Source organism: Larus michahellis, chromosome 11 (assembly GCF_964199755.1).
Source record: "Larus michahellis chromosome 11, bLarMic1.1, whole genome shotgun sequence".
Lineage (NCBI taxonomy): Eukaryota > Metazoa > Chordata > Aves > Charadriiformes > Laridae > Larus > Larus michahellis.
The window spans coordinates 8419591-8433596 of record NC_133906.1 but is presented as its reverse complement, the minus strand read 5'-3'; the positions used below and the strand labels follow the sequence as shown (position 1 = coordinate 8433596).

The following is a 14006-nucleotide window of genomic DNA, read 5'->3' as shown; positions in this document are numbered from 1 at the left end:
GTACTAGTGAGACACACCTGGAGTGCTGGGTCCAGTGCTAGGCTCCCCAGTACCAGAGGGTTATGAGATTACTGGAGCAAGTGCAGTGAAGGCCCACTAAGATGCTGAAGGGCAGGGAGCGTCTGATGCGCAAGGAGAGGCTGAGGGACCTGGGACTGTTCAGCCTAGAGAAGAGAAGGCTTGGGGGATCTTATCAATGTGTGTACTGTGGGGGGGGAGGTAAAGAAGGCAGGGGGATGGAAGAGATAAAGAAGGCAAAGACAATCTTCTCAGTGCTATCCCGTTATATGACCGGAGGCAATGGGCACAAACTGAAGAACAGGAATTTCTTTTTAAACATAAGAAGGAGCTTTTTTACTGGGAGAATGGTCAAATGGTGGAACAGGTTGTCCATAAAACTCCAAGCTTGGAGATATTCGAAGCCTGGACTGTGCTTTGTGCTGGTGAATGAAATCGACTCAATTCCACAGAGCAAACAAATAAAAAACCAGCAGTAAATCTGAGCCTATCCCAAATTCAAACAGTGTTATTCACCAGAAAAAAGGCAATATCAAAGCAAGAACTTAATCATTTTTTGGATCCATATTATGATTATTTTGAAATGAAACTGAAGGTGATGGAAATGAGAAGAGAAAGAAAGGTTAGCGCACAGAGTCAGTTCTCCTTCTGTGTCACAAACAGAACTTCCCTTAGTTTCAAAAGAAATTAGATTTGTTCCCAAATCCCTAATGCAGAGAACTTTCCTTTTGATGCCATTAAGTTGGTGACTAGTGGTCACAGGATCCCTCTGCATCCCACAGTGTGAGACTCGGGGAGTCATTTGCACGCAGCACCTACATGCAGGAGTCAGGAGACAAACCCAGCTCACAGCGTTGCTCATTTGGACACCCGGGAATCATCAAAGACCATAAACCTATGGTTTTCCTAGAGACTCATGGAACAAATAAACATCACTCAGCTCTTTTTTTTTTCTTCTCCTTTTCCTTTTTCCCTCTCTCCTCCTCCCTCCTCCCCAAAGTCTAAGTATCGCGCTGCTCATGGCAGGGCCAGGGCTATGTATAGACTAGCAACAATGAAGGGACTGAATGAAAAATGGTAGAGTTTTTAGCATGCACATCAGGGGATACATCTCATCTGATTTTGGATTTCTAAAAGTACATGTCTCTCCCTGATCTACAGCACCTATACCACCTGAGTTATCATGGAGACTCTCCTGATATTCAGTGGAGAGAAACACCTTTCAGTACATTTTTCTTCTGATTTAATTTAAATGTCTTATTTTGGAATGAAATGAAGTATATCCTCAGAGCGCCTTTCCACCAGCTATGAAGGAAGTCTAGATGGCTGTCTTGGATGTAGATGTCTAAATCTGGAGCCTCATCCATCATTTCTGAAATAGCATTTTTGTCACGTAAAATACATTTCCCTAGTGCATTATGGCATGTTGTGACACAGAGATTCGTCACTGCTTATGAGATGACCCGTATATCTACTTATGGATTTGCCAGTCATGAGTAATGCTGCCATTTCAGATGCATAGCAACAGAACTTTAATACCTTATTCTATTACACAGTCCAGAAAGTAGATTATCAGGGCCTTCATAACCAAAAAAGAAACACTGCTTATCAGTAACTACGATGTCTTCCTATGCTTGGAATATCCAAATTAATACAAACACGTCAATAGTTTACTTTTGTTTCTCTATATATTTATTATATACTTGCATGTTTCATAGTCAGGTTCCATAGCAGTAAGAATCTCGTTTTACTTGCCATGATGTAGCTTTCAGGATAAACTTCTCAAGTATGTTCTGTATATCCTGATCCCTTTCTCCTCAGGCTGACAATTGATGCTGAATGTCAGCTACAGTTACACAACTTCCCAATGGATGCCCATTCCTGCCCCTTGGAATTTTCAAGCTGTAAGTAACATGTTTAGAAATATCCCTTTTCTGACCTTCGCTGAAGCCCTTATTATAAATTTATATTTATATACTTAAGAGTCAGTGAGGGTTTTGTTGTTAAGTAGAACCATATTCCAATGGTTTTCAGTTTTATTTTGACCTTGTTTTCAAGCACCTGAATCGTATATCTTCACAAATATAACCGAAGAAGGAATGCTATATAAAATTTGCTACAATTTCTGGGACCTATGCTTATATCTTAGCATAACAGTAGAAATTCATACTTTCAGCATCAAAGCCTGATACTTTCTGCGCATGGGTGTTTTACTATTGCAATAGCTGGAGTCAAGAGCTTGATGTTTTGCAGTCAGGTCAAGGTGTGAATTCCTGGTCCAGCTGCGGACTTTTGAGGCATAATTGAAGGATGGGCAAAATTGCATTCCTATTGGGTCCACAAAAGTGGAAAACTCATTTTTGAAAAATTTATCTCAAGTGCTATTTTACTTTATAATAAATAAAATAAAATGTGACATTAAGTAAAATGCATTACTAAGTAACTTGAGAAAAACCTATCTATCATTTACTTGCAATGTGCTTGTCCAGTTTTTTCTAGAAATAGAAAATAGTGGTTTTACTCCCTAAAGTACACTAAAATCCTAGCAATCACTATGAAACAAAGCATTCTGTATTTTCCATTGCAATAAGATGGCTACCCAAGAGAAGAGATCATTTACCAATGGAAGCGCAGCTCAGTGGAAGTGGGGGACACCAGGTCCTGGAGGCTTTACCAGTTCTCCTTTACAGGATTAAGAAATACAACTGAGGTGGTGAAGACTACTTCAGGTAAGACAACTGATCTGTTTACCTTCAGATTCATTTAGGATTTTATTAACAGAAAGAAAAGAAGAAAGATATCTCTGCTTAGAACTTAGCATTGGCACTTCACTGAACAATTACAGACTTTTAAATACCTGTGGAACCATCCAGGCATTAGTATTTCTGAAGAACTCCTCACAGGAAGTAAAATAAGTTGTTTTCTACTGTCCATTCTTGTCCTCCAAGAAACACCTAGAGCTGTCAGGAGAAAGCCACTCCTACAAGGTCTGTGAGGGCAAGGGAATTTCCTATCCTGCTTCAGTGTAGAAAGCAGCACAGCTGAGCCACTAAATGATAATCTTATACTGAATTGAATATTTTACAATCCCCTTTTAGCTTCCAGAAACAGAAAGCAGGCCTGAACAGAAATTAAATTTGAAGTCCCAGCTTCTTACTACAGCAGCTCCAAGTTTATTATGTCCCTTAAAACAGGGCAGATTCCATTCTCATTAAAGAGAACAGCCTTACAAATCAGTCTTTCAGATGATTTTCCCGCATATTTCTATCTATCTCCTTGGAAACAAGTAATGGAATTTAAAATGATAAATGAGGAAGTACTCAGTGCTTAATAGAAAAAAGCAATTTTAACCCTACTAACTAAGCAGGAAAATACATTCTTCTAGATATATATATTGTTTTATTTCTCAGTGGAAAGAAAATCAGTGAATATGAGAAAGGATGTAAAGAGGAATTGCATATTAATATTCTTGTACGTGCATGATATGCCTTGTCTTTGATTTCTTACTTTCAAAAAGAACAGTGAAATGAAAGCAGTTTTTCTTTTCAGTTTACGTTTGATTTTTACCTTATCTTATTGTTCTGGCAAATATATTGATTTAAATTCAGACCTCTGTGTTAATTCTGACTTCAGAAATATCCCCATCCATATTATTTCTAAAAGGTCAGCATTGCTGTTATATTGAAAAGGAGAGTGAGATACGCTAGAGTTCAGAGGAGCATGCTGTGCATTACCCTGGAGTGCAAACAAAGAGGCTGAGACTTAATTCAAGTCCCAACTCCTGAATCACTGGACATTAAGCACCAATGACATGTTCAGTCTTATGAGCAGAGCAAAAACGGAATGAAGCCTCGCAGCTGTAGCCACATTTGCCTTATGGCATCTTCTGCCATTTTGGCTGAGGGAGATATTTAGTCATCTATTCAAGAAAGCATTTGACCTTTTTCATTTTGCCAGGAAAACAAAAATAAAGGTGCAAAAGAGGACAAGAGAGCAGCATGTGCGCAAGCCAAAGCTGCTAATAATCGCCATTACACATGACATGGTGGAATTGCTCTCAAAGCAATCATAAAAAGAGCAATACATCTCACCTCAGGCTGCCCCTGCAACAGGCAAAGCACAAAAGGCAGCAGTGTACCCAAGTGTGGTCTAAGGTCTCATCCTGCCCAGGTTCAGAACTAACTTTATTTCTGCCTTAATTTGAGTTTCTTTTATTTCCACTTTTTCTTTCCTTTTCTGCTTAAGCCATCCTCTAACGAGCTTTTTTTTTGGCCAGAGATAGAAAGTAATAAAATCTTAACATGCTACAAGCTCCAGATCCACTGATTTCAGCACATCTTGCACTTGTGAATGAAAAGTGCTCTCTCATGTTCTGCCAATGTGAAGAAGGTGCACACTGGGAAACAAAGAGTAAAACACAGAAAGCAAAAAGATACTTTCCTATGCAAAGAAAACCTTTTCTTTTTTCAGGGGATAGCCATTCAAGCTTGTAGTACTCACCTGGCATACTACCATAGTGTTGCATCAGTAGTTTTTAGTATGATAACACACACCAGCCCTTTTAATTTGCTTTAAAAAAAAAAGTAATTAGCAGCTAGCATGCACTTTAAAGCAGCAGAGAGTCACTCTAGTCATCACTCGATTCCTAAGAAGAAATACTTGTGAAAGCTACTCAGCCTGCTGAGCTGCTTTCACATACCTGCTGAGTATAAAAACTTGGAAAACATGTCCTGTGCACATATTTCTTTTGCTGCAGTTATCTTATATTTCTATTTCCTTGCTCCTCTTGTTTTTATGACCACAGATACGCAAGAAAATTGGATTTGATTTTGATCTAGGGGCAGTATTAAATAATTAGAGTGTGAGGGGAAAAAATTAGCCAGCAACAACAGGGCTTGTCACAAGTCTGGTGTATCTCCTACAAATATTTTGCTAAAGCTGGCAGAGCCCAAAGAGTGTTCAACGCTTACTTAAATGCCTTATTAGCATACTGGGAACTACATTAAGTCAAGTATTCGTCAGCCAACCCCATACTCTCTTTTTACCTATAATTACTCTCTTACATGCACACATTTTCAATAGAGTTTCCCCAAAAGAAAAGATGAGAAAATTTTTCCAAGCTTATAGATTTGTTAGCAACCTATGTGCAGCCTGAGTAGAAAAGTTTGAAATGTACAAATACAAATTTGTGCAAGTACAAATGTTTGAATGCCCATATAGCCAAAAGGAGGCAATGGAAAGATTACTGAGAAGCTGGAAAGAGGCCTATACTATACTTCCAAAAAACTCTTCCACAAAATTTAGATGGCAGCAGAAACCAGAGAAATCTGAACACAAAAAGGAGGAATTAGAGAATATGAGATTGAACAGTTACCGAAGAGAAGGAGCCTGGGAGTACTGTTAAGGCATTTGAAACTGGAGTAAACTTTCCATATCTGCATTTACTCCATTTCAAAACAAACCCTTGTTTCCAGCTTCATGCCTCCCAGTGACTAACACATCCTAGTCCTCGAGGGCTGTGCTTGCTTGGTGACTGGAGCAGAGAAGAGAATCAGAAAGGATGGCTGAGACTTGGTAATTACAAACCCTGTTACCTCTCTTTCTGTCATGCCATAGCTGAACATTTGAGATCTGGGCTGAGTTATGGGCAGAGAAGGACAAGGATTGTTTGAGTGTAAGCTCCATAAGATCTGACAGACTTGCTGAAGTGACATTTATCTTCTGCTCTTCCTTTGCATGTACTACAGAGATATAAGATTAACCGAAAGGGCCAGATGTCAGAATTCTGTCCTTGATCACTTAGCGAATCCCAACAACAGCAGAAAAAAGCAACTGGAATATTACAAATCATCCTGGTCTTTTTCTCTTATTTGAAATGAGTCATCCTGAATTGCCAGCTTGTTTCTCTCCCAACTGAATATTCACATGTGACTAATTTTCTTCGAAAGCCACAGACCAAGCAATAAGAAATGACTTAGATAATGGAATCCACTGTCCATGAATAGAGCGGACTGTTAGGAAAAGTTAACTCTAAACCTTCTACCCTATGAATACTTCATTAAATAACCTGTACATTTAATAATATATTACCTGTATAAATTTTTTGCTTTTTCACTACAACCTATGCTGTGTAAACAGCAGTGGTTTAGTTCAGATTATTTGCAATAAAGTGCACGTTAAGACACAATATCATCTGAGTTATGTAAACTACTATAGTTGACCAAACACACTTACAAGCTCAGATGGGTTTAAGGAATTATTGTATTATTGAAGTATGTCCATAATCACTGCTCTAACTGTGCGTGTCACAGTCATTTATTAAGAAACTACCATTTCTGCTGTGTAACCTTTTTGCTTACAGTATAAGGCCCCATCTGCTGAATGGTTGTGAGATTCTCCAATAAAAAAGGGATGAACTAACGGAAAAGCCTAGAGAATAAAAATTCACCAACTCCTGAAATTTGGATGGATGCTGCCCTGAGTAGTCCTTACAAAGAAAGCATAAGATTTACAAAATCCTACCTCAAACCTAGTGCTGCGGTTGACTACTAAAGCCAGTTGCTTTACTGACATGTTCAGAGTTCATGTTATACTTACAATGTCTCTAGTTATTAAAGGGTGTGTAATTTATTAGACACATGGTCTATATAAGGGACAAATGTAAAACTCACTGGCAAATGTGGCAGAAAGTGGACACAGCACAAAGAGAGTTATATCATACTATAAGTGGCAATCACTGCTCTAGCACTGGATGTACTTTTCCGTCCTCCATATTCTCATTTAGTATTGCACGATACATTTAATTCAAATGAATGTCAGTTCTTCTTTTTTGCTTTAAAAGCTATTCTATATCTGGTTTCTGACCTTTTATATTCACTGTGGATTAAAAATAAGAAACAAATTAGGTGAGGAAATAGTCCAGCAAGTCCACCACTTGTGAATCACATCAGAAAATGCAGATATTCTTCACTTTTTTTGAGGTCAAAATGAAAATCGTGTTACAGAACAAAAGGTGTCTATTGTTTAGGAGGGACTTCAAGGAAGGTTTTGTAGAGAACTCTCTCAACTCAGATTTGACTAGTGAGAATGATAAGCTTTATTTTTTCTGATTGTTAATGCAATGCAACAAGTGATACAGAAATATAAGATTATCAAAATGTAATGCACAAGTGGATGACACTGATCAGGGAAATGTTGCACTTAGGGATCAGGAAAATAGGAAAATTCCAAAAATTCAATTAGTTACTTTAAATAGAGATTGTAGGAAGGAAATAATCAAATGCACCAATATAAAAAAATTCAGTAGTTATGTAAAAAAAAAATTCTGGGGGCTGTAGACAAACACACGAGGATAGAGAAAGTGATACTGTTGCAAGAAAACACCTTTTCTGGGATGCATTACTCTGAGTGTTTTGTGTAAACTTGGGAGGAATAGTCACTGTTCTACTCTATGAAAAAGTGCACTCAAACGGTTGCTGCATTCTGCTTGATTAAAAAAAAGAGTTCACTTTTAAATGCAACATTTTAACAGGGGTGTGCAGGAAAGTATAATAAGCAAAGGGTTTAGAAAACATGAGCTATGGAAATATTTGGAAGCATGGAACTAGTCTGGAAGAAAATATAATTGGTGATCAAAGGAGTAAAACAAACATCATATTTTTAAACCATTACAATAATCAGCACTAGTGTATACTATTTAGGAAGACTGCAAAACCCCTAAAATCAGAGCTTTTATGAAATCACACCTCAGACCAGGAGGAAAGGACTAGCTTATATCTTGAAATTCTTCCTGTCAATAAGTTTCCATGAATTTCATAAAAATTACTAGATAAACTGCATTTCTACTCACTATTCTAATGTTTTCAAATGTACAAAATACTGTACTATGCAAAACAGTTTGTGAATGTGTAATTATTCAGGACAGATGGAGCTTCTGGTATTCCCAGTTCATTTCTATGACGGGGTAGTTCCTTTTTTAGACCACACATTGCCTATTGCTTATCACAGAATCCATCCCGAATTTTTAATTAGATACAAAGGCATTATAAGAATAATCAATAAATAGCAATTCAACAAGCTGCACAGGATCCACGAAACTGGTGAGCCAATACTTGTAAATTCCTTTTTATTTTCTTCCTGCTCTGTGTTTTACAGAGCTAATCAGAGATGTGCAGTAGAGACGGTGTATTGCTTATAACTGATAAACAGTGTCAAATTGGTAATGAAATATTTTATCTTGCTATGCATCTATTAAGCCACATAAATGGATCTGGTTCTGGTTTCTGTTTTATCAGGAAAATGTCATGAAGGCTACTACGTTGTGGAAGAGGATGTATTTGCATACTTCATTTTAATGTTGTTATTGTAATGAATTGAACTGTGGGCAGGTCTGCAGGATGCCCCATCCCTGGAGGGGTTCAAGGCCAGGCTGGATGGGGCTTTGAGCAGCCTGGTCTAGTGGGAGGTGTCCCTGCCCAGGGCAGGGGGATTGGAACTAGATGATCTTTAAGGTCCCTTGCAACTCCTTCCAAACACACTTTGTATCCACTTTGCAGAGGAGCAAATGATGACACAAGTTTTAAGTCAGAAAACCCAACCTATTATTAAATGGTTCTGTGTATCCGTATTGTTCTCTTTATAGTTTAGGAAGGTATTTATCTCAATATCCTTGTTTTTTGAAAAGCTATATTAAATTATTGCCTTAAACATACTTGCTAAAAGTCTGTCTTGTCTCTGTAGGACAGGGAAACATTTAAAGCAGTAGGCAGACACAATGGACTGAAAGGCCTATTTTTCTGTTTGCTGTTTCAAAGGAAATCCTCAGCTCTAAATTAATATCCTTAAGATAATCCTAAAATATCTTAATGGCTACACCTAATGGCTAGGAGATTTTACTCCTCATATAAATATTCTTGTCACCTGTCTAGAAAGAGAGCACCAGGGAGCATTTTTGATTATAAATTATTCCTTTTTTAAATTTTTTTATTTAAAGTCTCCCCTATTTTAAGTCACATGAACCGCCGTTTATCATCGCTGTACCCAAGATATCATTATTTGAAAGAAAATACAGGAGGAGCAGAGTTATTTAACTTTCATATACCCCCATTATGAAGGGTTACACACAATTCTGTGAGGAGGAGGATTTTTGTTTTGGTGGTAGCTTACAACAGCTTGATACTGCTGTCAGAATAAAACCAGTCTAAGGTAACTACTCCTGCATATTTTTTTGACGGACAATGAATAACAAACAGATTTATCAAATATGAATAATGAACTTTTCTCAAATAATCCAGATAGTCCTATTTGTTCAGTCATTCATCAAATCATAGCAGTTAAGGAACTTTGCTAAAGTTATAACTGTTGAAAAGGATTAGTCTGCTTCTCAGGCTCATGTCTTTAAAGAGTAAAGATGTAATACAATTCCCCCCACATACCTGTTTTATACTCCACATTTTCTCATCCAACTTGGCTAATTGTGTGGCAAATGAGCATTTATAGATGAATTCACATGATTGCATAAATTCAGTAGGCAGGCTCCTTGGTTCCTCGCTGTCATGCAGACATCCAAGACCTACGTACATGCACTTTTTCAGAACAGCAAAATCAGAACACCTTAGAACCATTTATCCCTATATAATCCCTGTGAGGCAGACATGACAACAGGAATAAGCTGAAGGCTTCCTGAGAAACTGAACAATGAGCTGCAGACAAGAGGGACAGAGACCTCTCCCAGAATGGCTGGGAAGCACTTGAGTCAACTGTATTTGAGTGTCTTCTGTACTGGCTGCTTCAGCCCTTGGCAACACCCTGAAAGACCTGAGAAAATCTGTACAGCTGCCTTCCCACTTTCTTTATTCATCCAAACACCTCCCTATTCATCGTCTGGTCTGTAGTTGGTTTTGAAATCACTATGGTCCTATTCCTGTGACAGTAGAGCAATAGGAAAATCCATGCCACCTTAACAGTATAGGCCGAGGAGCAGGGATTTAACACAAATGACAAATCCAACAAGAAAGCCTGTGGGTCCAAGTAATAGATATAATTAATAGCTGGTTTTGGCCTGTTTTCCTGCTCCACGCTCAGTTATGAACACAATAAAAAAGATATTTCCAGTTTATGTGGCAAGTGTGGTTGCACCCATGTGAATCGTTTCTGTAATGTTGTTAGCTGCTGTAAGACTTCTTGGGCAGAGCTTGCTGGTACGCAGTGAGACACGCCAAGCCATGGTAGTAGTGACTGCGAGTGAGGATTGAACGGCCATCACTGCTTTGGTGTTGATGCAAAAAAGCATCCAGAGCACAAACACTCCTTAACTTTTCTGTCTCTTGCACAGTGATGTGCTAGATCTTTGTGGTTTAATGGGCAGGAAAAAAAAACGCTATTCCTGTTGAATCAATATATTTAAAATTCTTACAGACTGAAAGAATCTGACTTTTCTGTTGAGGTTTGTATCTGTATAGCTTCAGGTTTAAGTATTCAAGTTCACCTGCTTCTAACTAATCACATAAAGAGTTGAAAGGCCCTTTGATGATTATTTTTTATCTTTTGTGAGGAGTTAAAGGCTTTCTTAAAATTCCAGTGACAGTAATTCAGCCCTTTTTTACTCTCAGTTTTTCCTATGCTCAATGTCAACTGAGTCACCCCAGGAAAGTAAAATCACGACCATCCCTGAAGAAAAGGGTTGTTGGGGCCTGAATCCTCTTTCAACCCACACCAGCATGACTTCCCAATTAAACAAAGACTCTTGAGAGTCAAGTTTATTTTTCTGAGTTTGTCTTTCTGAAGGTTTGCCGTATCTGAAAGCATAGCTGGCTACAGTTTAAACTGAGCTTTAGAAAGGTCAGGTAAGGATAAAAAGGCTTAATATACAAGTAACCAGAGAATAAGGGATAATGTCGAATCTTATAAGCATTTCCACTGGATCTAGTGCAGGGTAATTGCAAAAGCACAGATGTTAAAAGCAAGATTGGTTTTGTAATAAATATAGTTTCATAGGTATAACAGAACAGCGGCTTTAAGAAATAATATTTGTTCATTTAACAGCAAGAAAATAATTATATCTTTTAGGAAATTTAAATCATTTAAAAAGAAATAAAAAGCATAATTTTGAATTTTTTAAATTTTAGGATAAAATAAGCAAATTAACAAAGTGACTCTATGTCTTATAGCCTCTCCTGCAAATAACTAAGCATACAAATTTTTGTGATACCTCTAATGCCCCACGAATGTATTTTCATACGAACTGATGAATCTTTGACACACAAAGCATATTAACATCCCATCTCCCTTTGTAATTCCTGTTTGGTAATGAAATCATCCTATGGCATCCACTGATTGACTTCCACAGAAACTGTTGCAATATCACAAGAGAAAATCACTATGATTCCACACTTTGCAACTGGAACTAGATCTAATTATAATGAGTTGTGGTGAGAAATCTTTGGTTCGAAAGGATTAGACACAATGGCTTAGTAGTTAAAAAACAATGTATATTCACAATTATTTTAGCATTAAAATAATTCTGAATATTGAGCATTTTCAGAAGACTTTTCTTCATAGTGAATAAGTATGTTCAAAATATTGATTTAAATAAATGTTTTATTGTGCTGCTTAAATAATTAAACTTCAAACAATCCTGTGATAAACTGGAGGGCTCCTGAGCACTTCAGCCTTTTGGCTGTAGAGTCACAATGTAACCTTTGGGACCTGTAAATTGATCAGCATAGCACTGACGGTAGATTTCCTCACTGATTTTTCACTTCCAGACACTTTTCGTGTTCAAAAACTGTTTGTAGTACAAATATTTTAAGAAAATGTCTTTCACTTTTTTTTTCCCTTTATTACCATCTTCCTGCTCCTTCAATGGAGAAAAACAAATTCATCAAGGATGTTTGAAGGTGAGGACAGCTTGATGTTCATTATGTGTATGGCGTAGGGATAGTTCATTTGAAGTAAGTTCAGATATGCCTGGGGCACATATATGTCCTAAATAATAAACATAGGCCTCTAAGGCAGTTCTTATACAGTTAAATCCCTTCAGTTTGCAAGTGCAATTTCTAGCTTCTCAATCGCATGTCATTACATAGCATTTTTAGTAACCAACTTATCTAAGATGCTGTTTGGTGGGGGAGGTTGTCACTGTATTTGAATAGACATAATTGAAAGACGGAGTGGAAGTAAGACATACAAGTTTGTGTAACAAGAGCATCTGAGTCAGGCGGCATCAATGGGAGCTAATAATACTCAAATAGAGCCAACTATCCCATGTAAAAAGCAAATGAAACTAATTAACACCACTAAGTTTAAAGAGACCTTCCCAGGGAGCTTTGATTTTTAATTTTTTTGTATCAAATAAAATAGGAGAAACAGAAAGAAAATAGACTAGGGTGTTAAATGAAAATATGTATAGTATGTACAAACTTCTAAACTCTCTGCAGTACACTGTGATTATAAAACGTTCTACTTACATTTTTAGATACGTTATCTACAATTCCATAAAACTATCCTATAATGTTGACAACATATTCTCACAGAGGAATACAGGATCATAAGCTCTAGAAGTGGGTCCATGTGAACCTCATGAGTTTAACAAGGCGAAGTACAGGGTCCTGCACCTGTGTCAGGGCAACCCCCAGTATCAATACAGGCTGGGGGATGGAGGGATTGAGAGCAGCCCTGCCAAGGAGGACTTGGGTGTACCGGTGGATGAAAAGACGGACATGAGCCAACAATGCACGCTCACAGTCCAGAAAGCCAACTGCATCCTGGGCTGCATCAACAGCAGCGCGGCCAGCAGGTCAAGGGAGGTGATTCTGCCCTTCTACTCTGCTCTGGTGAGACCCCACCTGGAGTACTGTGTCCAGCTCTGGGGCCCTCAGCATAGGAAAGACATGGACCTGTTGGACAGGGTCCAGAGAAGGGCCACAAAGATGATCAGGGGGCTGGAGCACCTCTCCTATGAGGACAGGCTGAGAGAGTTGGGGTTGTTCAGCCTGGAGAACAGAACGCTCCAGGAAGACCTTTCAACACTTAAAGGGGGCTTATAAGACAGATGGAGACAAACTTTTTAACAGGGCCTGTTGTGATAGGTCAAAGGGTAATGGTTTTAAACTAAAAGGGTAGATTCAGACTAGATATAAGGAATCAGTTCTTTACTGTGAGGGTGGTGAGACACTGGCACAGGTTGCCCAGTGAAACGGTCAATGCCCCATCCCTGGAAACATTCAAGGTCAGGTTGGAGGGGGCTCTGAGCAACCTGATCTAGCTGAAGATGTCCCTGATCGTTGCAGGGGGTTGGACTAGATAACCTTTAAAGGTCACCTCCAACCCAAACTATTCTATGATAATGTTAAGCATGGCAGTAATGTTCAAATATTTGTCATTATCATTTTATGTTTCACAAACATTAACTCCCTCATTTTTATTAGTAAAACAAATTCTTAATTGTAAATAGTGTGTGTTTTAGCATTGCCTTTTTAAACAAGGCGTAATCGTCCTCATTTCGATGTACATTATAGAAGCTATAAATATGCCACTTATCTCAAAAAGTGATACAGTCTATTAAGTGAGTTCTTTGCTACTCTCAAGAAGACTGCATAATTAAGGCTAAAGAGCTGCAGGATAAAATTTATGTAATATTACTTTCTTGTATCATGCCCTACATAAGAGAATTTTGAAATATTTTTCAAGATTTAATGCATAAAGTACCACAACACCCTTTGTGTGTCTTAATGCTAGTGACTAGCCATAATTTCTACGATAGTGAAATTTTTATCCAAGATCAGGGTTGCTAGCTCTTGGTAATACAACTAAACAACATATAAACTGTTTCATGTTGAGAGCTGCTTGGAGAACTTTGTTTACACCTGGGTTCATATTTTCAAACATTCACTTTGTTTAGAAAGGTGTTCACATAGAGTTGTTAGGATCAAGAAACAGGGAAGAAACAACATCAGCAAAACGTATTTTTCAAAAACTACCATCACTCA

General features: G+C 38.0%; 1 protein-coding gene across 2 annotated transcripts in view; it reads left to right on the top strand.

Moving 5' to 3' along the window:
• The window catches only part of GABRG2 (gamma-aminobutyric acid type A receptor subunit gamma2), a 71949-nt gene that overhangs the window by 31373 nt on the left and 26570 nt on the right, over positions 1-14006 (top strand). For both annotated transcript variants that reach the window (XM_074604566.1, XM_074604565.1), the window contains exons 5-6: positions 1840-1922; positions 2610-2747. In XM_074604566.1, the coding sequence (XP_074460667.1) occupies positions 1840-1922; positions 2610-2747 (221 nt within the window). The remainder of the gene's footprint in view (positions 1-1839; positions 1923-2609; positions 2748-14006) is intronic.